Source organism: Embiotoca jacksoni, unplaced genomic scaffold, assembly GCF_022577435.1.
Source record: "Embiotoca jacksoni isolate LCO1_2020_lvr unplaced genomic scaffold, fEmbJac1.0.p SCAF_4, whole genome shotgun sequence".
In the NCBI taxonomy this organism is placed as follows: Eukaryota; Metazoa; Chordata; class Actinopteri; family Embiotocidae; genus Embiotoca; species Embiotoca jacksoni.
In genome coordinates, this window is record NW_027185392.1 from 9,670,001 (window position 1) to 9,696,468 (window position 26,468).

The 26,468-nt window shown below is 39.7% G+C and overlaps 1 protein-coding gene across 4 annotated transcripts in view; it reads left to right on the plus strand.

The window, feature by feature from the left end:
* Nucleotides 1-26,468, plus strand: part of rab11fip4b (RAB11 family interacting protein 4 (class II) b) — a 57,146-nt gene that overhangs the window by 18,807 nt on the left and 11,871 nt on the right. For 2 of the 4 annotated variants that reach the window (XM_069168358.1, XM_069168359.1), the window contains exons 4-6: nucleotides 21,595-21,842; nucleotides 22,347-22,532; nucleotides 24,480-24,614. In XM_069168358.1, coding sequence (XP_069024459.1) covers nucleotides 21,595-21,842; nucleotides 22,347-22,532; nucleotides 24,480-24,614 — 569 coding nt within the window. Of the gene's footprint in view, nucleotides 1-9,784; nucleotides 10,283-12,803; nucleotides 12,865-21,594; nucleotides 21,843-22,346; nucleotides 22,533-24,479; nucleotides 24,615-26,468 lie in introns of those variants that run through there. The other 2 variants (XM_069168360.1, XM_069168361.1) reach the window with 2 other exon arrangements.

The following is a 26,468-nucleotide window of genomic DNA, read 5'->3' on the forward strand; positions in this document are numbered from 1 at the left end:
AGCTTTGCCATCACTTTTAGCTGTTCATTACCAAACTACTTCTCTTTCTGTTGGATCGACTCTTTCATCACAGCCTGCAAGACAGAACAGACTTGTGAACTTGCACAGCTGTTGATTGTCTGTGAATAAAGGAGGAAGGGTGAGAGTTACTTTGTTCAGCAGAATGCAGAAGCAAACTCGTACATGCAGATTATGTATGCTGTTGCAAATGTAAACATGAATCTGTTGACGTATCAATCCAACTGCCTTAAAACTCTAGAAATACATCATTAAAGTTACAAAAAACGATTGCATTAAGTTCTATGTATGTATGAAATATGTATATTAAGAAGGAATTTCACCGATAAATGACCCTCAACAACCCTATCAGTCACAACAGTTCGACTGTGTTTTGTGCATAGACAGCATTTTGCCAGACTGAGTCTGAATAATATCGTAATTATTAAGTAATAATAATAATAATTACTATTATTATATTATTAGGAAAGTGTCAAATAGTTAAATCAGTGTGACAAGCAGAATACATTTGTTATCATTTGGTCTCACTTACGTATCCTGCAGAGTATGTTTTTTCTTCTGTGTTTTTACTTTTGTCTATTTTCAGCTGTTTGATAGGATTTACTATCGACATGATAGTTGACATTTTTTGTTGATTATCTGATTGCTCAGTCTAAATAAATTAAATCAGCAATCACTTTTGACAAAACTATTTGGGTTAATAGTTTAAATCATTAAAATGTTTAAATTAGATTTTACATTTAATAATAGGATCATTCATTTAAGAGCCTTGAGAGTTTGTCGTTCAAAAATAACCTCGTGACAAACATTGCTTACTGAAAGAGGACAAAAAAGGAAAGCTGTCTGCTACCCCTCAGATCAGTTTTCTATGACGAACGATGCTTTGAACTTGGGATGCAAGTTATCATGTCACGTTAGATTATACAAAACAAAACAGCTTGAAGTAGTCGAAGCACACAGAGTATGAACGATCCTTGGAAAGAGAAAGAAAAAAAAAAAGGTATTTCTCCTATTTTTTCAACACATAAACTAAATTATTTGCAACAAGTTCCCTCTCTGCCTTCAAATCTGAGCCAGCGTTTCCCATGTTGATTCAGCCTAGGCTGCACCCCTCTCCATGAGCCCTGTTACATCCCTCTTTCTACTTTGTAAGTTTACTTTCTTTTCACTCTGCAGCTCATGTATAATTTGGGGCTTGCCTGATCCAATCATTGATTTTCTCCACTAGCTCTTTAGATCCTCTCACTCCCCCCCTCTCATTGCAGTTTTCTGTTTCTTTGATCCCCATTTTCTACTTAGTTTTTCTCACTGGCCTTCAGTTGGTCCACACATTTTTTTCTTTCCTCCTGCATCACTTTTTTGTTGTTTCTTCTTCCTTTCTCTTTTCCCTCTCTTTTTGTTTGCTTAATTAGGTCGCTGATCATCCTGTGATGCGTGGACTGAATAGAAAAGCTGTCACAAGTACTCAGTTATGGATCATCGCTTCCTTCTCTCTGTTTCTGCTTTTTTCGTATCCACAAATACACTGCGACTCATAGTACGAGAGTTAACCGACTGGAAGATGAAGGCCAAAATAAATCATTAATTGTTTTGAAGTGAGTGGGAAATTTATAAACATGAAATTGAATAACATGTAAATGAGCAATGAGACAATATTGATGTTAGATCTTCTCTTATTTTGAAAAAAAGAGATGAAACTTTATTCATCTAGGTATTTAATCACTGCAATCACACAATACAGGATAGATTAGAAAAAAAAGTCAGATATTAGTTTTCAGTTAAATATTTGTTAGATTAATATTAGTTAAATTAGGATATCAGTTTAACACAAAGGGTACATTAATTTAAAAAGGACTCCATGTATTATCCGTGATCCAGCATGATACTGTTTTATTGCCTGTTTTCTGCTCTGGGTTACAAATCACCATGTTTTTATATTTTGTAACACCATTACACACAATGGAAGTGGCTTAACATTGTTGTTCCAGCTGTGAAGAGTGTTTACAAGAAGACGTTTACAAGGCAATTTCACACTTTTTCTCCACCTCAGAATTACAGTGTGGCCATAAAGGAAGTTTAGGCTTCCACAAACTGTTTCAACAGATGTTTTGATAAAATTGAGTCCTCCACCGTGTCACAATGGTGACACAATAAAAAGCTCAAAAGCCTCTCAGCTTGCTCAGATCTTTTTTCTACGTAAACGAGAACTGTGAGTGAAAGAAAAGAATCGTCTCGGTGTAAATCGCTACCATTGACAATTTCCTGCGTCGGTACCCGCGGGTGTCTTTAAACCTGCAAGTAAAATAATACTACAAAGGAAAACTGTCTTTATAGCTAATATAACAGTGTTGCTGTACATCACATGTTAAACCAGTTATGTCCGGTTGTGATCATTAAGCTGGTAAGCTCAGAATCGGTTCCAGTGCTGTGTATTTAGCTTTTTGTTACTGCAGTACACACTTGTGCTTGAGTCGGTGTGTCTGTAAATACCACAAAGAAATGAAAGTCATCGTGGTCTTCATGTTGATTCGCAATATTGTTACCATCGAAAAAATGTGTCCATTGTGGGTAATAAAACTAAACATGTCTGTGAGGAGTTGATGCTCTGAAAAAACAATTGGTTCTATTGTTTCATTCGTTAAATTCAAATTCTTTATTTCCACTGTGTTTACGTCTAAATGTGCATCTCTTGTGTTTGTTCATTTCTTTGTAAAGTGCACTTTTATTCCATGACCTTGGTAAATAATTCATGGTTCAGTGTTTTCCCTCCTGTCTGTCAGGCTAATTAGCACCCATTGTTTGGCTGCATTGTTCCACTGGGTTTGCACCCTCCCTACCCTTTTGACCTTTTGATAGAGGAAGTGAAGGCCTCTATTAAACCCTGAATATCTTTGTGAAGCCCTGAAAGATGTCTGAGCTGCAAACACACCAGAGGTTTTAAAGTTATGTTTAAAGTGCTGTTGCAAACTTTTGAGTTAGTTTGTAACTCGCATACACAAATCCTCTGTTTGATCTTCCTCCCTCCTTCATTGATTCCTCTGTCACCTGCTGTCCCAGTGGTCTGGTAGGGATTTGATAGATGGATGGACAGGCCGTGTATTGATCATCAGGCTTTGATCTATTGTCAGTTACCTGTTAGTCGAGCCTGCTCAGCAGACTGACAGAGAACAGTCTCCGTGTTAGTTACGTCTCTTTTTTTTCTTTTTTTTTTTTTTTTACCAATGATCGTTTTATCTTAATAGAGAGAACATGCCTGACAACAGACTTCATTACATATTATTACACATTATTCTCTGCAAGCTAATTAACTTCAGCTCTCCACAGCATTGCACTGGCTAATATTTCATACATTTTAAACATCCAACAATAGCTCCATTTTGCCTTATCTTACTACGATTTGATCAAGAAATTGGCCCCGAGGGATGAAACGCCAGCTTTTAGGAATGTGTCTTATAACCTGTATTATTTTGCACATAATGGATATATGGAAATATTCATCCATCCATTCATTATCTGTACCCGCATGCCAGTTTGGTTATTGGGTTCTGTTGTTACCCAACAGCTGTTATAAACATGAATTTGAAGTTTAAAACGCCATATAAATTTTTTTTTAAAAGAGGGAAGAAAAGAAAACTTTGCAGGTAGTTTGCTACAGGTGTGCCCCTATTTGTTACTTAACAGCCATATTTGACTAAAATAATTTTTTAACAAAAAACTAAAAAGTTTTTTTTAAAGCAATAATCCCAAAGATTTGAATTTACATAAATGGCTGAAAAGTCACTATCTCTGGCAGAATGAGGTAACACAATGGTGACTGAGCCTGTGGCCAACTGATGAAAGCCCTTGCAGTATTACAAACTGAATGAGCTGGGTGTTTGTGGCGACATTCCCAAGAGAAACTACAACAGCCTGGCTCTTCAAATCACTTGTGTGTGAAGCGGTGCATTGAGGAGGAGGAGGAGAAGAGCTGTACAATTTCTTCCAGTCTCTGCTAGCTTTGTGAATAAAAGGTTATGATGGACAAACAAACAAAAGACTGATGATGATGACAGACACAAGTGCAGCAAGTGTAAATCCAAAGAAAAATGTAATTAAATCTGGCAGGTGACACGGTTTGGATCTCTGGCAAGTTAAGTCCAAAAGCTTTTATTACATTTACCTCTTATCACCATAGGTACCGCCAAAGATAACAAAATGGAGATCTTTGAATTTCTGAATTGCGTATTTCTAACAGGGCCCGATGCTCTGCTTGGTCACAAAGCTTCATGTCTATTTACCGGCAAATGTGAATTGGCAAAATATGAAAATATGTGCTGCTGCAATACTTTCAAAATAATTGTGTGTGTATATTCACACAGGCCCATGAGTGTCCAATCCATCTGTCCACAATTGTAAACTATTCACTTCCTAAACTTTAATATATTTTTGTTCTGGATGTAAATTAGATTTTGCTGAAATTAACCGTTTGTTTTCTGTGCTAAATTGCAATCTGTCTGAGTCTCACTTTGCACTTGACACTGTCATTCATTACCCTGTCAAAGTAGAGCGTACCCTTACATAAACAGATGAATTCTCACCATGTGAATGGAAATCAATACCTCCATAACCGTGTTAGTTTTCCCTGCAGACATCCATAGCTCACTAGCCTGCTTTCACTCATTGCAGCCATATAATGACCAATAGATAAACATGTCATGCTGTAGGAAATGGCCCATTTTTTACATATTTGATCTGCAGGATTTAAAAAAGAATATTCTCAGTGGCACTGGATCTGTGTTTCAACTTGTGTTTCAGATTCATTTTGTGAAAACCTAGTTGTTCATATTTCAAAGGCAAAACCTTTGGCTACCAACCCTTACTGCTGTAGCAGGAGATTGAATTGCATGAGCCTATGCAATGCTGGGCTATTCTTTTCTGTGCTACTCCTTTTACTACTTTTGTCTGTCACACTGTACACGCAGTGGTGTATAGTGTTGCATTGATTAAGTGCAAGAAAAGGTTTTAGGAAGCTGATACTAAACCGCTGTTTGTACTCTGTTAGTACAAATTTATGGTTTTCCTGATAAGAAGCTATACCTGTATGAACAATCTCTCTGCTGCATCCCTCATGTGGGTATACAGTATACTCATTATTTTACACATTAAGACTGCAGGATTTCTTCATTATTGATCATTCTTTTCTGGATTAAGTTTTTTAAACATTAAAGTGTGTCCATTGCCGCTTCCCAGAGACCTCTGTGATGTAATTTTCCTATTTTTAATATATGACTTAAACAAATGACGTTATCAATCATCAACACATTTTTTTTTCAGCTCTGGGGCACATTTTATGTATGTGCACTCTTTTAGGATTGTGTGCGAGTCAGCGTGCTTTCATATCTCTGTTGTTATTTGCTTGTGTCTCTGCATGCGTAGACTCTCCGTGTGTTGCCTCCTGATGCTGTGTAGCAATGTAGTGAATCCAAATGGAAATGTCAAATTACATAGATGTATTTCTCCACTGTCAGTCTCTTGCTCTTCTTTTTACTGTCGAATTCATATCCTACATTTTTCACTGCCCATGGACTAAGACTCAGTTACTCATGGTCTCACTTTTCTATCAGGCCAAGATAACAAAAGAAATGATGCAGCAGATTTCCGCGCTTTTAATTCCTCTCTACGCCGCTCACTCACGCTCTGTCTGACTCTTTCTTCACACCGACTTCACTGCCAGCATTTTCATCAAAGTGAATCTCAAAAAGGCGCATGTAAGTGGTTGCATGTTGTCAAATCTCAGCCTCTATATAATATACTCCTCAAAACCCCAATCCTGCATAATGATAGAGGATAATTATCATATTTAAAGAGTAGAATTTCAAACAATGTGTCGTGATCAATTATGGTAGAAATGATATACTATTAAAAATCCAAAATGTGAATGCGGCACAGTCCAGTAACTTCATCATCCATGTGATGATTCAGACTGGGGTTATGGACATTATCAGGAGCAGCAGCTCTAAAGGAAATCAGTAGACTGGAGAATCAAGTGCAGTATATAGTGTTGAATACCCAAGGCTGTTGTGACGAAGCTATTAAAGGACACTGTTGGGCAAAATGGTCTGTTGTTTTTCACCTGTGGACTAAATTTCAATCTCACAGTATGCAGCTGTGCACATTAATCTGTGTGTTTTGTTTCTCATTCATTCAAAGCTCTGTGTTTCTAGAAGTAGCAACAGAGTTATTTGCATTCACCACACTCGGCTGAAATAAGCAGCCTACCAGCCTACTGCCCCCCTAAAGACTATCCCTGCCTCCTTTACTTCTTGTGAGCTTTTTCTGCTCTCCATTTCCTCTCTGACTCTGTGGAGACTCTACCTCACTCGCTCTATCTGTCTCTACCCCCACCCTCTATGTTTCTGTCATTCGTCTTGCTGCATTGCGAACCTCAGCAGCTGGTTGAGAATCCCCACAGACCTGTTTCAGCTGAACTCTGCAACATACACATTTGTTAGGTTTGTGTGTGTGTTTTTTTTTTAATGTTTTATTACTACCTTATGTGAGAATGCACTTAGGGGTATGTGTGTGTGATGGTCTGTTTGTGTTCGCTTTAGTCTGGTGTTCATTCATCTATGAGGAGTACAATGCAGACTCCTCAACTGCACCTCCCTTCACTCCATTATACACGGCTGCAGAAGCTGATGTAAAAATGTTGTCCTCTCTCTTCCCCTCTCTAAATAGCATTAAAATAACTGTTAACACTTTGTGAAAGGATGAAGTAAAAGCCAAACCTTTGGTCCATAACTGTGTTGCCATTTGAATGAGGCAGGTAGACATGAATAGAATTGTAAATGGCTTCTTTGAAAAGGGGAAAAGGGGGAAAAGGGGCCAACCCTCCGACAAATTGCATATAAACAAATAGCCACAGGCCATTGGCCGAGCCACTGCCAACATCTTTGAGAACTGAAGGAGAAACAGAGCTAGAGAGCAAGAGAGAGAGAAAGGAGGCTGTAGGAAGGGTGCATTCCTTTCCACATAATTAGGTTTTATTCAGCTCTCAGATTGGATCATATCTCTTTCCTCCTCTTCATCTTTCTCACCACCTCTCCCTTTTTTTCCCTCATCATGCCATTAGCATAAAACTAGTTACATCAAGCATCAGGACTCAGGCAGATATGGTTCTCTGACAGAGAGAGAGGCAAAATATGACTCATGAAATTCACACTGAAATGCTGAAAATATGTCAACAGGCGGGGGGAGATGTGGAGCGATAGTGAGAAGGTAATAGGTTCACTGACATTTCCTTGTAATTTTAGCAGGATGAAGTTTTGGCTCGGCTGCCATCAGCTCTTGCCAAGGGCCGCTAAGTCTAGGTCCTGGGACAAAACATGAAGTGGTGAAACCTAAGCTAACACCACACAAACAGAAGCAGATACGCAGAAAGTAAGCGGCTTCATCATCACGCTATTGACAACATGGTGTAAACTGATGTTTGTGTGAAAACAAAGGCACAAATGCAGCATTAAAAAGAGACACAGAAGCTATCATCTGTCTGATTTTGTTTCAAGTAGCACAGAGACCTGAGGGGATTTATTGTGGAGGTAGTAGAGTGTTTGATTTATGTTTTCACAGCATGGGGAACTGGTCCTTCAAATGTAAGTAGGACAATAGCAAAATACCAGCCAAGGGAAGTTCTCAGAAAACAATATTAAAAGAAAGCGGATCATCATTTGGGTTGTTGATTTGAGCAAAATAATGCAGCATAACTAAAACCAGATCAACTTCCTTTCATGAAAAAGAATAGCTTCACATGAACATGATCTATCTAAGTTAAGCCTGCAGTAAGTGTACAGCACACTGTCTGCTGACATATCTTGGTAATAACCACATGATCCTGTAGTCATGTTGTGATCGATGTGGGGTGTAAAGAAGTTTGATATTATGATCATATAATATTAGAAACTATACAATAAAGTCCGGCCACACTTTTCTCTAACGATACCAACCGTCTTTAAAACAAGTTGATTCTGAATGCAAGATTGCTCAAATTTAGGACATACACCACCAAACAAGAGCAGCCAACAGGACAATCCCACTTGTAAAACTCTAATTAGAAGCCCTTCAGTGCTGACTTCAACTCCTTTCTGTATCCTTGACTCTGATAAGAGAGTCTGTGGCAGTATCCGGCTCCAACAGGAACAATTTAAAAGATATAAGAGAGGAGTATAAAGTAGGAGTGGAACCTGAAAGAATAATTGAAATTCCCTCTGGAGCTGAGATAAGAGTTTAAAATGAAAACAAGACTAATGTTGAGGGGAGTCCACTTAGAATATTTCCCTGCATTTACATACAAACTCTGTTGACTATTTGAAGAATAAATTACCCACAGTTCTGTGAAACTATTTAAAAATGTAGGCAAAGCAGAAACAAATAGTTTCTTTGTTTGATGTAATGGGTATTTGGAATTTCCCTTCATCAGTTCTGAAAATCAAATGAAAAACGATATGTACATGTTATCACCTCGGCCAAGGAAGTTGTGTTTTTGATGCAGTTGTTTGTTTGTTTGTTTGGCAGCAATACTACAGGAAAACAAGTATCCCAATTTTCAAGAAACGTTGTTAATGGTGTTGCGTGGGGCAAGGAACAACCGATTAGTTTTTGGAGCTTGTCTGGACAAAGGCAAGCAAGAACTTGGGGTAATAGACAGCATTTGTCTGCTATAGTCTGTAGTTGTCTCTTACTCTTTATATAACTGCATTATTTAAGAAAGTAATTTGTTACGTTAGCGCCAAAATGAGTAAAATTACAATGAAACGTCACTTTAAACGTAACATTACTTAAAACACATAACTGAAACTGGTAAAATTGTAATGTTGCCACAGTTTTTGCATATCAAACAGGAGTGGACTGTTGGCCTTGGCAGAGGTTATACTGTCTGTGTGCCCTTCTAGTGATATTGGTGTTACTGATTAATTAAAGCCAACAACCAACTTTTCAGGAATCAAGAAAAACAGCTTTATGTGTAGATTGACCACCATGCATTTTTGAAAGGATTTCAAAAGAGATGTGAGCTCAGTCAGCTTTAAATCATATGATCTAATAAAATAACTGCAAACATGTAAGTCACCATTCAACCAGTATTGAGTTAACACAGAAGACTAACCAGCAACTATTCACACTGGAGAAGCTTTTTTGTTGTTGATTAAATGACAGAATTAAAGAGTTGTGAATTCCTTTTTAACAATTAATCAAGTAATTGTTTCAACTCTAAGCTTTTCAATCATGCAGCCAAACTGCTGTCTTTTCCTCTTTTTACTATTACAGATACAAGTGATATTTATACATGTTTTAACTTAACCAAGTTAACAAATACCTCTACTTCAACTTCTCCCTTGCCATCTCCTTCTCTATAATGCTTCATGATTCATGCTTTTCTATATTTCCCATTGTGACTAACCAGTGCATCTTTTCTCTTTGACCTATCTTTTGGAATCTGCTACATCACTGAAGACAGACTGTTTCAGTTTTAGTGACAAAAGTCACCTTCCTCCCCCTCTTTACAGCCCACACATGCACCGGCCTCCTCTTCAGCAGAGGCAGACAGGCAGGGCTTCATATGCAAATATAGCCTGAGTAGGCGGCAGCTGAGAGCGGAGTGTGCAGCAATGTGAGAACTCTCACAAGCCCCGCCCACAGAAGCCAGTTGCTAAGCAACAGCCTACAAGGGGAGGAGGGGCCGTGAATCTAACAACTGTTGCCTGATCAGAGCTCTCACTGCGTGAATGCCAGTCAGTCGGCGAGCCAGTGAGCCAGAGGGGAAAGTGTGTGAGGGGTGTTAGGAGGTGCAGTCTTGTGTTTGTGTGTGTGTGTGTGTGTGTGTGTGTGTGTGTGTGTGTGTGTGTGTGTGTGAGAGAGAGAGAGAGAGAGAGACAGTTGCAGTCAGGGAAAGCCAGGCAGCCGGTGCAGTGTTTTAAAGTGAACGATACATCCTGCTCCGCTCCTCTGCCTCTCTTTGGACGATACCACTACCAGGGGCTCACCCTTTGGACTATTCCGACGCTTACTCCCCCCCTCCTCTCTTTGAAGGGAACACCTGTGTGTTGTGTGTGTGTGTGTGTGTGTGCGCGCGCGTGTGTGTGCGTGTGTGTGTGTGTGTGTGTGTAAGAGAGAGGGAGCCGAGACAACGGACTAAGCTCTGGTGAACGGGGCAAGTGGATGACTTCAGTGGATGAGGGTTTGGCTGGTGGAAAGAGCTGCTGACCATGGACTCCCCTCACTAGTTAACGGGGTAAGAGACCAGACTGCACCCAGCCTGCTGAAATGTGATAAAGGATAGTTGGCAGAACGAGAACAAAACACAGAAAGGGGTCAACAGAGGGACGTGAGGTTTTAGCGAAAGGAAAGGCTAAACATGAAGAAAGCATAGATAGTTTCTATGCAGGGGGAAGACAGGCTAGTTAAAAAGGGGGAGTGTGGGTGGGAGGAGGGGGGGGCAGGTCAGTGGTAGTCCATTGTCCCCTGATTTGTGTTTGAATGCGTGTGTTGCATGTAGTTGATCCTGCCTGTCTGTCCTGCTCAGCTGTTGGTGTCTGTGGTCATCCCTCTACACTGCCCTGTCTCTTGCGTCCACTCTCTCTTTTTTTTCTTCCACCCCTGTCTGCTTTAAAGTGTCCCATCCCATCATTTTCTTTCTGTTGGCTATGTTGCGGTTCAGCATTTCTCTGACGGTAATGGGATTAATTGGAAACCAGGAAGCTGGAAGGAGAGAGAATGACAGAGACAGGGAGACAGAGAGAGGGACTGTGAGAAATGTGAAGGGAACAGGACATATATAGATAGCATAGTCCAGGTATAGAGTGACCGGAAAAAGAAAGAGCACAGAGGAATAGCATGAATGTGGGAAGTGGCACCACACATAAGACACATTGTGACTCAGGGACTTAGTGCCTGGATACCTAAATGCAGCATGTGGATTTAAAATATTATTTTATAATTTCCTAGTATTTATACATCACCAGTAAAATTCAAGTGATTCATGTCTCTATATTCTGGCCATAGTTCATCAAAAAAGTCTCCCAACATTGTGGTTACACAGTGGCTCATAATACACATACTGTAGAATACATTTTATGTTTAAAGATTTTTGATGGACGTTGTTTGATATTTTAAATCCTGTGATTTGTTCAGCACAGAAATGTTATTTTGAACCCGTCGGTATTTTTTAAAACGTTTAAAAAGTTTAGATGTATTTCAGATCGTCTGGAGGAGTGTGCAGTAAAAAGGCGTCTGCCACTGAAAATATAAGTGTTGGTTATAAGTCATGTGCTGTTTATAATACATCTGATAATTGCTGTAACTTCTGTTCCTTTTAATGTTCAATAATGGCTCCAAAGGTAGAAGGGTAAGGTGAGTCTTATTTGTATTGTCAAAAACAACATGTGAAGTCAGACACACTAGTCAGTTTCAATACTCCTGGTCTGTGACTGCACATTACATAACAAGATTTACTCCTCCAGCCGAGCACGAAATTCACAGGTGATTGTCCCGCAACCAAAACATTCCTGGAAGACTTTTCCACCAAGATAATTTTGCTTATTGACATACAGTTTAACATGGTTGATTTTTAAAGTAATTTGATTTTGTGCTTTTAAAAAAGATTGTCATTCAGCTGAGTGTTTGTGTCAGTGCACAGCGTGTTCACCAGGACTAGAATAACTAGATTAACATGCAGTGCTTAGCTGTAGTGTATGAATAGAGGTTAATCTGCAGCAGTTAAAACAGTCACTCCTTTCTCACTTTTTTGTTCATACTTTTCTAACATACTGAGAGAAAAGAAACAATAAATTCTAGACAAAACAAAGAAGCACCTTAATGCAGACACGCTCATATCCTCCCAGCCACTGAGGTAATGCACTTGGGTCTTAAAAACAAATATTACATTTAAATGTATCCCTAACAGCTGCAGTAGCTCTCTTGGTTCCCATTGTTTTCACATTAGACATGTTTAAAATGAGCTTTTAAAGGCACAGAATACAAAATGTGAATCTCATAGTTCACATGCAACAGCTGACAATAGATTGTTGGCTGGACCACCTGCTGAGGTTCTGCCAAACAAAACACTGAAGTGGTCCCATTCAACCAACGGCAGCAAGTGGGCTGACAAACAGTTGTTTACAATTCACTTTGTTCAAGAAGGATGAGCTGCTTTTTTAAATTTAGAGTTGTTTAGTATTTGTGCAGCTATGAGTCAGGGCTTAAAGAGAAATATAACTTCTCTTTATGCTATGTGTAATAAGACCAGTGATGATGATGATAATTCAAGGGAAACATGAACCATCTAAGTACTGAGTCAGTGGACTGTAAAACTAAAGCAGTTCATTGACAGTCAGAATATTTGGTAAAAGATTAAATGTTTAAATTCATCATCAGGGAAAAATGCCAAACATCCTCTGGTCCAGCTTCTAAAATACATCTAATTCTACCTTTTATACTATTGTAAAATTAATATGTCTGGATTTTGGACTGCCGGTCAGATAAAATAAGACACTTAAAAAAAAAAGCTACCTCTGGAAATTGTGACGGGCATTCGATGTGAAGTAATATATAATGTGTTCTAACTGTCAAATTCTTATAGGCCATCAGCGGTATACATAAAAGCAGGCATGTCTATTATTTTGTTAGTACATCACCACACCACTAAACGCTAGGCACTGGTTCCCATTAGCCCCCCCCCCTCCCCCGACACTCTTGTCGATGTCCTATTTCTGGGCTTCCCACATCTAAAAACAGTTTTTGTACTTCTCCCTGTAGCAATTCCCCCTCTCCTCGCGTGGCAGCTTGACTTTCTGACCTCCTGCTGTCTCACAATGGGTAAGAGGCTAGTTATTGGGGTCAAGAAATACTCCTAGCTATATGATACACAGTCCCATCATTAAAAAAGACAATGGCAATAAAATATTGTCATGGCGAGCCATTCATTCCTAAAAATTAAGTTTAAGATAGTGAGTGTCCACACATTATTTTAAGATAAAGTCTGCACATTGTTGAAAACATTTTCATGGCTTAATCGTATAGTATGTGTGGTTGATCTTCACAAGCAGCGCAATACTTTTTATTGATGCTGGGATTCAGAACAGGTGGTTGACACCTCAAGACAAAACTGACTAAAACACACACACACACACACACACACACACACACACACACACACACACACACCCCTAGTTGGTGACAGCTTCTTTCAATTATACTTTACTTCAATATTACAGCTATACTATTTGACCTGCATTTGGACTTTTATGACACATGCACACAACATGCACTACCAACACAATGTACTAGGGTGCTTCAATCACATATAATCAAGGGATATATTCCAAGTTCTCCTTGTTTAATGGACCTACTTTTTATACACACCCACACATAATTGAACATGATTGAAACACCTGTGAAGATCCTCTTTGACGGCACCCTTTTCTTAACCGCTAACTTTAACTGTCACCTGTACCCGGTTTTAATTGGGAAAACCTAATCTGAGTGTAAATTATTTTGTGCTATTTCAATCGATACACCAATTAACACAGACACACTCTATTTCCCCTGTTGGGGTTTGCTGTGTATGCGAGCTGGGTTTCATTGAAAATACCTCCACAAAGTCTCCAGTGTGCCTCGACACTCCCTCCCTACATTGCCCTTTGTCCAGTGCAGCATTCCTGGTAATCCAAGCAGCTACCTGGTCCCCTTGAAACAAATGTGTATGTATTCGTGATTAAAACATGTTCAGAGTGGAGAGTGTGTGAAGCAGCTTTAAAAGCCTCAGTGTTAATTTTTCATTTGCAGTGTTGACTGACAGATGAATGTGCAGGGAGAGAGGTGAGGATTTAAAAAGTTCTCAATGGGGAGTCTGGTGTTTTTTTGTACAGTGTTTCAGTTGGGTGTGTGTGTGGGGGTGTGTGTGTGTGTGTGTGTGTGTGTGTGTGTGTGTGTGTGTCTCATTTGCTGAAACCTAAGTTTCTCACAGTGTTGATTTAACAAAATGGTAGTGAAATATGAGTCATTACTTCCCTTTTGTGTAACGTGTGAGTGTGTAGGAGTGTTGCTTATCATAACAGCTGAAAAATACAGACAGGCAGATACATGCCCATAAACAGGAGTCGTGGCTGTTCATGCTGTACTGGCAAACTGTCTGGCAAAAGAGGTATCGAAAACAAAGGTTGAATATGATTATTGCTCAACAAATGACGACGGTTTAGAATAAGGATGAGAGTTGTACCAAACTCTTATTTTCAATAAAGGTGAATCCCTTCATTATTAACTCAGCTAAATGTAATGGCTATGAAAGTATCAGTTATTGTTTTCTAGATGCCAAAGAAATATCTTCAAACAAAAGTTGAAAAAAGAGATTTCATATTGTGTTGAGAAACAAAGAAAAGCTGTAAATTTCCAGCGGGAAGCTGGAAACTGTAAATAAATGGCATTTTTGCTGAAAAATGACTCCAGTTAGTAATCATTCACTTAACTGACAAGCCTTTTCAGCTTTTGTGCTTATATTTGTGAATTAGAATAGCGCAGATAGTCTCAGAGCCTCTTTTTGCTACGTGACAGGATGTGAGACTGGAGGTAACCAAAGCCCTCAGTGGTGGCAGAGTAAAAAAAAAAAATGCTGAATATCAAAGCACAAGTTAAAGCATTCACTTTTGAGGTGCATATTTTGTGGTGGCAGCAGCTGAGGAGCTTAGAGCTCAAAAGAATAGAGAGTAAGAGAGGATGAAATGAACAAAGAGACGGAGAGAGATGTAGAAAAAGCCTCTGCAGTGAAACGCCTCTTATCGCTGTTGCTCAGTCTGACAAACACAAGCAGGAAGATTCTGCTGCTCTCCGTCTGTCTGTCTCTGCTGCCCTCATGTCTTCTTCTTCAACCCTTCTTCCTTTCAATTTGTCTTTCACTCTTCGGCTCATCGCCATTTCTGCTGACTCATTCCAAGTCTAAGATTCATTAGTGTGGATCGATCTGGTCCGTGCCAGTTCGCGTATCTGCTCAACCAATCCTGCCTCACGGTGCTGTAGTGCTCTATCTTTGTTGAGTCTTCTATTTACACAACAACATGTTTTTGTTTTGTTGGACAACAAAAAGCTGGTTACCGTCCAACTAGTTATACAACAAATATGCAACAGGACCAGACACCTTTTAAAGCCCTATAAGCCAGGCAAGTCCTTTAATCTAGCTTTGCTCTTATGACATCACTAAAATATTCCTTAAATATTTTGTAAGGGCGGTCCTCAGAAGAGATTTCAGATCACTTAAATCCTTCAAAAACTGCTGTATCTGTTTTAATGTAAGGAGTGAAGAATTTTTTTTTGATTCAAGAAACATTGAATACAAATCAGCTTGGCTCTATCTTTTATTAATATTCATAGAATTATGTGCTGCAGTCTTTCTTTTGTAATGAAGTGGATGGTTGGGAAGTGAGTGACAAAGTTTCCAACGAAGGAAGTCACCATTGGTTGGCTGAATGAATGCAGAAAGCTCCAACCTACACATGCACTGCTAGCCTGAACTTATCATTAGACATTACGTGAGGGAGCTGGATGTGAGAACTCAAATGTCCGAATTATTTTGACCAGACAATAATAGGACTTTTCCCAGCCAGCTATACTTGATGTAAAATCTGTGTAATGTCAGATTGAGCCCCTGGGTGAGTAAAGCAGGTTATTATTCGGAAATTTCACAGTGAGTAAGTGGTTATGTTGAGGATGTTTCTATCATGCCTCTGATACGCTCTACTCAGGTGCCACCCCTTGCCTGGACAAAACAGAGTATTTCCAGGGTTGGTGCTAGATTGGATCAGCCGGAGGGATGCATGCTGTCAATTCTACACTGCTGTGATTGGTTGTTCCTCTTAGTCAATGGGTCCTAACTTTATCACTAACCCCAACCTTAACCCTCCCATAACGTAACAGCCAATCATAGGCAGTGCATCCCTCCTGCTGATCCAATATAACACCAGCCTATTTCCAGTCAGTGAGAACGTGTCTGACACGGACAATCTCCTGTTGGGTGCTTAATATTCAAAAGGGCAGCAGATCATCGCGGAAATCATGTCTGGCTGTTGTCCAGAGTTCATATGAGCACAAAGCTGAGGTCACCAATGCCATGACTTCCTGTAACTATTTCAAATTAATCGCCCTCTACACAGTCCAGTCATATACAAGGTTTTGACCTCTTCTTATTTATTTGAAATAGTGCAAGGTTGAAAATAAGTTTAAAAAAAAGTTTATAATGAACAAAACAAACATGGGAGTTTCACTGTAGCAGAATTTGCAGCTGAGAATATAAAGTATTCAAGTTGTACCACTCTTGTCCAGTCATGTTCTGGCAGGTTTAAAGCCATTTTCTTCCTCTTTTTACATTAAGATCAATAGAGCCTTGAAATGCATGGCCATCCACATAAATCTCCACTGTGCCAGAAGGGCAGATTAATGATTTGTTCAGCACTAAAATGGTATTGACCTTCAGCACTCAGCATGGACTGAATTGGAGTGAGAAGTGGATCAAGTCTATCTTTTTAATGACGACTGCAATAATGTTGTTCAACACAATAAAGAGTTTGTGTCTTTGTTGAACACCCATGTCAAATTAAACAGCCGTCAGTAATTAGTTCATGTCACTCTACACGCGTGTTTTGTGGGTGTGCATGCTTTTATTGTCAACAAGGGTTATATTGGCAGTGTGTGTAAGGACAGATAGCCATTAAAAGCAGGAGTGAGATTCCTTGTGATACTTGGCCTGAGTGAAGACAATGAGGAGAAAGAAACACAATGAACTTGTACATTTTCTTGAACTTTTTCAGACAAATGTAGCTGTTGAGCAGATGTACAGCTCAATCTCGGAGATCCTATGTGCTGTCATAGTGAAGATGTGTGTGAAGCATCTACGTTATAGAGTTCGTAGCTTCTTTGCAGCAACATCCATATTTGAAGTGTTGTCTACTGTCAATCAACTTTATTGAACACACATTGGGATATCTTCAAAGTCTTCTCCACATATGTTATATTTAGTCTAGACAGATATGAATGTAACCTGAAACTTGGCTGGATGCTGGAAGCATACAACAGTGAAGCAGTAATACTAGTTTATGTTTGGTCTCCTTTCTTTTGTTATAGTTTTCTTTGTTGAGCTCTTAAGGCAGCTCCATTTAGTTTCCTATAAATAATGAGTCATTTTGACTTGTTTTCCTATGCTATTTATGTCCAAAAGGAACTTGAATTTTGCATTTGGATATTAACGATTTGACTTCAGGTCACAACCGAGGAGTTCAAATAGCCTGTGAATGTGGGCAGGCAGACTTTGTGATATATGTATCTCTGAGTGCACGTATGCCTCTCTCCCCTGTCTTATTCCAGTTTTCTCTGTTACACACACACAAATACTGTTTACGGTTTGCCTCCCTGGCAACTAATTGTAGTGCAATAACATCATTTGCAAGTCACTGTTTTCTATACTGTAATCCTCCACAGTGTTGCTCAACAACTTTAGCATAAAATGTACATGGCTCAAGAGTTTCGAGTTTGGGATTGTGTCAACATGGTGTGATTGGAGTCGTCATTAATATTACATAATGTTAAATCTAACCACAGCTGAAGAATGTCATTGCCAAACTCAATTCAAAGTTAATGGCTGTCATTATTTCCTGGTTACTTTGGTTTAAGTATGCTGAAGGTGTTGCACGGATGATACTTTACTTAATTTGTCTTTGGCCTTTTCTCTGCTTTAGTATTTGCCTCAGTCTCTTCTTTCATTTTATTTCTCTTGACTTGACAAGTAGATATCTCTCTCTTCAGCTACCAAGGCAGAATTACCAAGTGTCCTCTGCTTTTTATTTTCTGTCCCTTCATCTTTTTTCTCTACTTATATTTCTATCACAGCTGCAGTGGAAGTAAATAATACATGTTTTTACACATCCTCTTGAGTGTCTGGCTGTGCATTCACCTCTCCTCTTACGATGTCTCATACATAACTATTCATGCTGCACAACTGTACAACAAAATCTGAGCTAACAGCCATTGTGTATACGCTAAGGGTGGCTGACATCTATTTCTCTGAGAACATTTACAAATAGACGTGCTTATGCAGCTGCACATGACATGTCAGAAATGACATAATAAATTCACCACATACGGGTCAGTCAGCAATGTTTGAGAATGTTTAAAAGCTCATTTTTCAAGACTGCGTGGTACCTGGACAGGGTTTGACTGAGCGGTACCACACACACACACACACACACACACACACACACACACACACACACCCACACACCCACACACACACACACACACACACACACACACACACACACACACACACACACACACACACAACTAGCTTTAGCTTTCACACACATAAAGTCACATATATTCACTTTGACTTGAATTGGCCACAAACACACAGCACCCTGAGTAATGAATAAGCATCTCAGAGAGGAGACTGATTTTTCTTTTGTCTTCATGTCTCTGTCTTTTTCCGATGTTGGTCTGACTTGGTAGAGTTGGAAGAAGAGCAGGAGAGGAACGATAGGATGTCTGTATTTTAACTAGGTCAGACCCTGCAGCAACAGACTCGCGGAGAGATCAGAAAACATTTTTCCTATTTGGTTTAAAGTAAAATCAGAAGAGCTATGTTCAATGGCATACATGCTGCGCAGAGTAATGCCATGAAGCTGCAAGTGGTTTACAGTTTTTGAAAAAGGCAATCCAGGATTTTTTTAATGTCTTGATATTTGGTATGAACTATTGCTTAATGGCATAATATGCATTACATGATATTCAGGGGGTTGGAAATGTTGGATTTTTAGGTTGAGGATTAATTTGTGGGTATTTGATTTGACAAGTCATCTGATTTGGCCCAGCCAAACATTTAATGGTGATCAAAACCCTCCTTTGGTCAAAGGGGGTGTGAAGGCTCACCAGGCTTCAGGCTGCGCTGCTGCAGTTAAAAGTGTAACAGAACTTGGAGTCCTCCGTTCAGAGCCAATGGCAATTTGGATGCTGTTTGGCAGGCCAGCTGTGTTTGTGCTCCAGGGACTCAAGTAACTCAAAACACTCCGTAGGCTCATGTTTTGGCAGTTAAAGCCCCAGGCAGCTCTGCAGCAGGCTGGTACATGAGAGAAATATACTGTAAACACAAACATTCACATGCACAACTACTCTCTTCGTCATCACCTTTTTCCTTCACCGTCCTCATCAGAGTAGCTCAAAGTGACTTGTGGAACACAAAGTTCTTCTGGTGGAAAACACACACACACACACACACACACACACACACACACACACACACACACACACACACACACACACACACACACTGTAAGATGTTACTGTCCAGCAGAATCTTTGCCTGCAACAGCGGCTGTATCTTTAGCGTTTAGCGTAGCTTTAAATGACAACCTAAATGATGGCACGTGTGCTTCATATTGCTCAGTGTTCATTATTGATGTTTCTAGAGTAAGTCAAAGGCTGCTGAAGCATTGTTCACCTTAACAGAGGAAAAGGAAGCTTTTTAAATATGATGTGCTATATTATATATATATATTGTCACAATAAAGCCTCGGAAAAATGTGCTTCATGAAAAAGGTGTTACTGTTAAGATAATTTGTGATTACTGAATATTTAAGTGCTTTGCCGATGAGGTCAAGTTTTCCGGTTAATGTCAGTCTTGGTGCCTAATGTTGTTACAGCGATTTGTCAATCCTTTTTCACATTTCACGTTCCCCTGCCCATTTCCCCTGCACACACAGCGTGTCTTTTTCTGCTGCAGGGAGAAGGAATGCCAAAGAGACATTTATCCTTTGATTTATTGTCACTCAGCCTCGGACCCCATGCAGACTCTTTGTACCAGTACACAGCCTTAGTTTCTGTGTTGAATGGATACTTTTCAATATACTTCTACATAACTTTGGTGTGTGTGTGTGTGTGTGTGTGTGTGTGTGTGTGTGTGTGTGTGTGTGTGTGTGCTTGATCAGGTATGTGATAGACGGTGTTGTAAAGTAACTAAGTGCATTTACTTAAGATTTGTACTTAAGTTAAATTAGAGGTATTTGTACTTTTATTTGAGTATTTTCACTTGGTGCTACTTTATACTTCCACTCCTCTACATCTCAGAGGGAAATATTGACACTCATTCAGTAGTAATTGAAATATCTTGCATCTCTTTTCTTCGAACCGGCCACACTCTTGTCTTTTCTCATCTTCATACACACTGTACTGCTCATTCATTCTTGGCTTTGTTATATTTTGCCTCATTCTTTCTTTTCACTTGTTAGCTTTATTCTCGTCTTCCATGCTTACTTACACGCCACTTTTTTTGTTTCCTTTACTCACTATTATCCATCATATCCATCCCCCAGCTCTGTCTCGTCTCTGTCTGCCACATCACCTGCTCCCCCGCCCCTTCCTCATCCCACTCCCCCGCCCCCTTTCTCATCCCACTCCCCCGCCCCCTTTCTCATCCCACTCTTCCGCCCCCTTCCTCATCCCACTCCTGTCTGTTTCAGCTGTTTGGTCATGCTGAGTTAAGGTTTTGTTCTCTGTGGCGTTAGACCAGATTTGAGCTGTTTTTTGAAGAGTGAAACAAGATAGAGTGGGACCCATGACCTCTGCCCCATCACCCTTTCACCCTTCTAGCCCTTCAGACTCCCCTGAATGGACTCAGTGGCCATTCCCACAGTGAAGGAATTTACTAAGTGGGAAATCCACCCTAAAACAGAATTACCAATATACCCCAACTGTTACCCACAACATTTGCTGATTGATTGCATTTGTGAACAGCGCCTCTGAAACTAAAAACAAGGGAAGGGAAGATGAATTTCAGAGAACCTCAATTGTCCAAAAAAATATAAATTTGCAAGATATTCAGATCTATTTTAGCTATCCAAAAATTCTCCAAATATAAAGATGTAAAAGGTTACAACCCTTGGCTATATTTTTTTTTGTTTTAGATTCTTTTGATTTACAGGCGTATTGCCATAGTCAATACGTATCTTAGCATGCCCTGTATTGTTATAGAGGAAAATATTTGGAGGATAAGGTATGCACTAATACATAGTGAATCAAATATTGTGAATTATTTACCTTTATTGCTACAGTTTCTCTTTAGTTAGGCTATACCTGGTAAATAGTTTATCACTATATAAACCACATGTACTCTGTATTTCTTTACATTTAGGCAAATCTGCACCACAAAGAGTCATGTTGCATTGGCTACCAGCAGTTTATATTTGCTCTGTAATCATGATGTACGGACAACTATAACTGGATTACTTTAGATTATAAGAAAATATCTAGAAGTGGATTAAAAGGCAAAATCTCTATTTATAAGGAATGTCTTTTTTAAATTTGGTGAATTTATGGACATTTGTCTGCAATGGAAAATAACTATCTTAACTGATGCTGTCATTGGTTACAAGGTTTTCACTGAGAAGACTCCTGGGAACGTCCTGATAGTTACTATAACGGATCGGTTCAAGCTCTGAAATGTTTCTGTGTATATAAAGATTTGACTCTGTCCACCTGTCTATGTTGACCCTCCGTCTGATTATTCTCCAGGGTGGTGAGGAGGAGCAGGTTTGTCCGGTCATCATGTGCACGCGGGCCTATCCTGACCCCGTCCCCGAGTGCCAGCTGTTCCCTGGAGAGGTGGAGGAGCCTGAGGAGGTGGCAGACGAGGGCAGGGAGAAGGAATCGGACAGAGACAGTGCTGTGGAAAGCACCCAAGGGTCAGACACCTCAGACGGACTCACCAGATTGGGGGACAAAGAAGACGCACTGGGGGATCTCTTTTTCGCAGGCGAGAAGTAAGCACTGTTGATACTTCTGCTCTCTGTTTCACTGTCTCACTAGAGTCCACATTCAGATGTAGTTCCCATGCTGCATACATGTGGGGGACCTTCATTCTACTGTCTTGTCTTTTAAATAATCTTTGCTCCTGGTGGTTGTTATTCAGTTTGAAAGTCCTCACAGGTTTTCCTTCATTAGATTCTCCAAAATCCAGACAAAAAAAAAGAAGAAAACATTACTTTCAAATAAAGGCCAAAGTCCTGCAGTCACTTCCATCTGTCTTCTCTCTCCGTTACTTTTTGTGATCCAGCCCACAGGTGACATTTGGGGGAAAATATATCTGTTAGACTCAAACAAAAGTTTGACATGTAGACATGAATTTGAAAGTCTCATCATTAATTTCTGACAAACATCTGAAACTAATTCTGTATTTCTACAATTACACATGAACTGCTTTTGTTATAATTCAACTCCCAAAAATGAAGATTGTATAACACCAACCTCTCTCTCTTCTTCCTCAGGTGTGGTCAAACAAGTATCTCTGTGACCTCTGACCTATCAACACGGTCCTCGGCTTCCCTGAACGAGGAACAGTTTGAGGACTACGGAGAAGGGGAGGAACCAGACTACACTCCCAGCAGCCCCTGTCCGGACGACGAGGCTCGTATCAACGGCTGCTCCGACCTTGGCTCATCTGTGCCCTCGAGGTAAGAGAGAGCTAAGGAGTGAAACATGGTGAAACATGGTGAAACATGGTGAAACACTGTTGTCTAGGTTTAAATGCTGAGTGGGTTACCAATGACTGCTACAATAAAAGTACAATTTTGGTATCGGTGTTGAGCATCAACACTGTGTTGGCGAAGGTACTTGAAAAATTAGCTGTAGTTGCCTCATTGACCCAGTGATAGTCATGTATGAAATTGATTAGATTAGATTAGATTAGATTAGATTAGATTAAAGGGTTTTCCTCAATAGCAGTTAATTGATCATGAGACGTGAATCATGTGAAGCCGTGCTTTCTTTTTCAGCCCCTGACAATGTTATTGATCTGCTACTGCGGTGGCTTCTCATTGTCATTTTTATTGACAATTGACTGTTTTTATATTAACGGTGTTGTGGACAGTCTATGTGGTGGAGGAGTCTGCTCCGTTTGTAAAATTACCACAATAAAAGTCAAATGTTAAAAGACATGCTCACCTCTACCTCCTCCAAAGAACTTTAAAACTTTGTCAAATCCTTTCAAAATCTAAATAATTTTACTTTTGGTTTGGGAACCACTGTTCTACAAATTGCAAGTAACTATACATTTGACTTGAGTGTAGGCCTTTTTGTTGTTTGTCAAAGGTTAAGTCATGATGGAGCAAAATGTAAAACAGTGACCAGTTTCTGTAACTTTAACTTAAAATGCAATGGACTTTAGTCTCTGCTCTGTAAGCTCCAGAACCATTACCTGACCTGATATTATTCTAAGTCTTGACTATAGAAGGGTTTAGGAGTTCTTACCCTGAAGGCCACATTAATATTCATCAAAGGCATGTGTTTAATGGGATTAAATCTCCTAGCTGATAGAATGGCAATACAGCTCCATGCTCCTTTCACGCATACCAAGCAGACAAAACTCAGCAAATGGAGTTGGCAAAGAGATTTAAATTCAAAATGAGGCCCGATTTACAAGAAGTCTTAGTCAACTCGGTATGGGGATGAAGTTTAAATAACTGCAGTACAAAGTGGGTTAAAAGCACACTTGCTCGTTTTGAGATAGTGCCACCAAACCAAAAAAAAAATTAACAATTCTGATTGTTGTGCTCAGAGCAATGTTTTGAGGAGCTATGAACTGTGTTGACTTTCTCTGGGAGAAAATAATGGTATTTCAGAAAGTTACTGGGGACTACAACAACATCAGGGAGTGCATCTTTGTGTCAAATCTTGAAAGTGATCATGTCTTTTTTTTTTATTTTGACAACAGATTTGGTGATTGTGTCAGTGTTTTGCTGTCCTGATTTAGGCACCTCCCCAACACACTCCAACACGTAGCACGCGAGCTACCAGTAGGTTGTTACCCGTTTCTGAGTAGATCACTGAAGGTTTGCAGTGCTTCCCACACATAAACGTACATGGGTGGGCCAGGGATATTGACGGCGGACCGAGTACAGATCAGAAGACAGAAACTGCAACCTGCAACGCACCTGCAAAACACAGCAGATACTCTCACACTGAGCTAGAAAGAAACGGGTGCTCATAAATTAGATAAATAACATAAATACAATATTTTTGGCTGGACCACAAAATTGGGGCAAGAGTTGTAAAATGAGTGTCTGTCCCGGTGCGACTGAGAGATCAAAGTTACACGGCAGGTCACAAATGTAACTTCAGAACAAAACTGAGAAATTAACATTTAAATGACTCCATAAGAGTTAACTTAAGTGGATACTAGGGACGAGCGAGTACACCATTATCTGTATCTCTATCTGTTAAAACAACTAAATTCTCTGTATCTATATCCATACTATGAGGGGGCAGGGGTGTAATCTGGAAGTGGGTGGTTACTCAAGTCCATCTAAATGCCCATTCTCTTTCAGTTTTTATTGCTGAGATTAGGCATATAGCCAGATCATTTTCTGGAGATTTAATTGTGTTTCTGTGTGTGTTTACAGTGCAGGCCAGACTCCTCGTAAGGTGCGTCACCACTACACTGGTGAACTGATGGATGTCTACTGTTCTCAGTGCAGCAAAAAGGTCAACCTGCTAAATGACCTGGAGGCCCGCCTCAAAAACCTCAAAACAAACAGGTAGGAGCGCGCACACACACACACGCATGCACACACGCACACACACACACACACACACACACGCACACACGCACGCACGCACGCACGCACGCACGCACACACAGCACTAGATTTACAGGCAGTAAAAGTTCAATAAGAAATAACCTTGTGAGCCAAGAATGTTCTTCCTGCCTTCAAACCCTTCCTACTGAACACCCACTATTTTGACTGTCAGTTAAATCCAATCCAATCAAATCACCAGCATGTAATTGCTGACTGCCACTTTAATTCATTTGACTCCACATGGTGAAATATACTGTAACAGCCACATGTTGCCCAGTTTCATAACTGAGTTGCCTCTAAATGAAAACCGGTAGTGTGACCAATTCTGTAATAAGTTGATGAAAGAGTTAATCATCCTGGCAGGTTATTTTTAGACCCAACCAAGGTACTTTTAAAGACAAATTAACGATGACGGGAAGCATCCACCATGCTGTTTTTAGTTGAACAGAAACAGATGCTGTCAGTTATTATAATGGACAGGATACAGGTACAGGATTTGAAGTGTATTGCTCCACTTACATTGTACCCGTTAGACTGACTCAGGAGTCATTGTTTGCTTTGAGGGCTCTTTTTTTAAAATTTTTTTGACATAATTTATTAAAAATGATGTAATACAGCTACAGAGGCATTAAAAGTGTTCACTCTCCTTTTTCATGCATTAACAAACACATCATTATTCACATGCAAACACTGATTGTTACATAAGGCTGTCACTCCTGTTAGTACCTCATCAGCCATTGTAATAAGATAAGCTATTATTGGAAACATAATAATCTGTGGTGACCATAAATAGCTGTACAGTCCACCTGAAAACACAAGTACACACACACACACACACACACACACACACACACACACACACACACACACACACACACACGAAGACACAAAATTGTTTGACAACATTTAACTTTGTATTCTTGGTGAAATATGGTGTTACTTTCTGTTGTAGTTACTTGGCCTCGAGTGACTCAAGATTTCTCCATGTAGAGAAATGGCTCTAAAATTCACCCTGGCTCTTCTAATTAGACCTACTTTCCCATTATTAATAATTAAGTAGAGATGGGCAAAAGGAAGGACTTTGAGAGACAAAGGAGCAAGAATAACCGAGTGAGATGTAAATGAAAATATATTGATTGGAGACATTACTTTGAATGGAGTGAGCTCTTAGGAAGTGGATACAGACTGAATGGGATGCAGGGAATCATTTTTGTCATCAGATAAATATTAATTGCGAACATACCTGAAAAGATGAGGCCCTTGGAGATCGATTCAAAAACTAAGGGATTTTAAGATTTTTTTAGGAGTACTTAAACCTAGAGTGTGGAACGAGTTCACATAATACTGATTAAATCTGTCAACGTCAAGTACAGTAAATCTCTCTGTATTTAACAGTATAGAGAGTTTTTAAGCCTGGTGTCTGGTGAGACATTACTACGCTGGTCAGATAAATACGTACTGGGCATGCTCTATGGGCAGGGCATGCGCACCAGACACTTGCGCCAGCCGAACCTGCTAAACGTCCATCTTAGCCCTATGCTAACTTGAATGATCACGTAGCTCATCAAGTCTTTCCATCAAATTCTTATTGTGAAATAAGTCTGTTTGTGTGGGTTTTGAGGGTCCAAAAAAATTAATCCAGTGTTAAGAATATGAACTTTTTATTTCTGTTTGTCTGAGTACCGGCAAATGAAAGAATGAAACAAAAGCTTTCTTGTGGCATTTTGCATATAAATGTTGTTCAATAATAAACCTATGCAACTTAGACGTAGACAAAAGATAAGCCAAATGTTGAGTGCTTAAAAAATAACT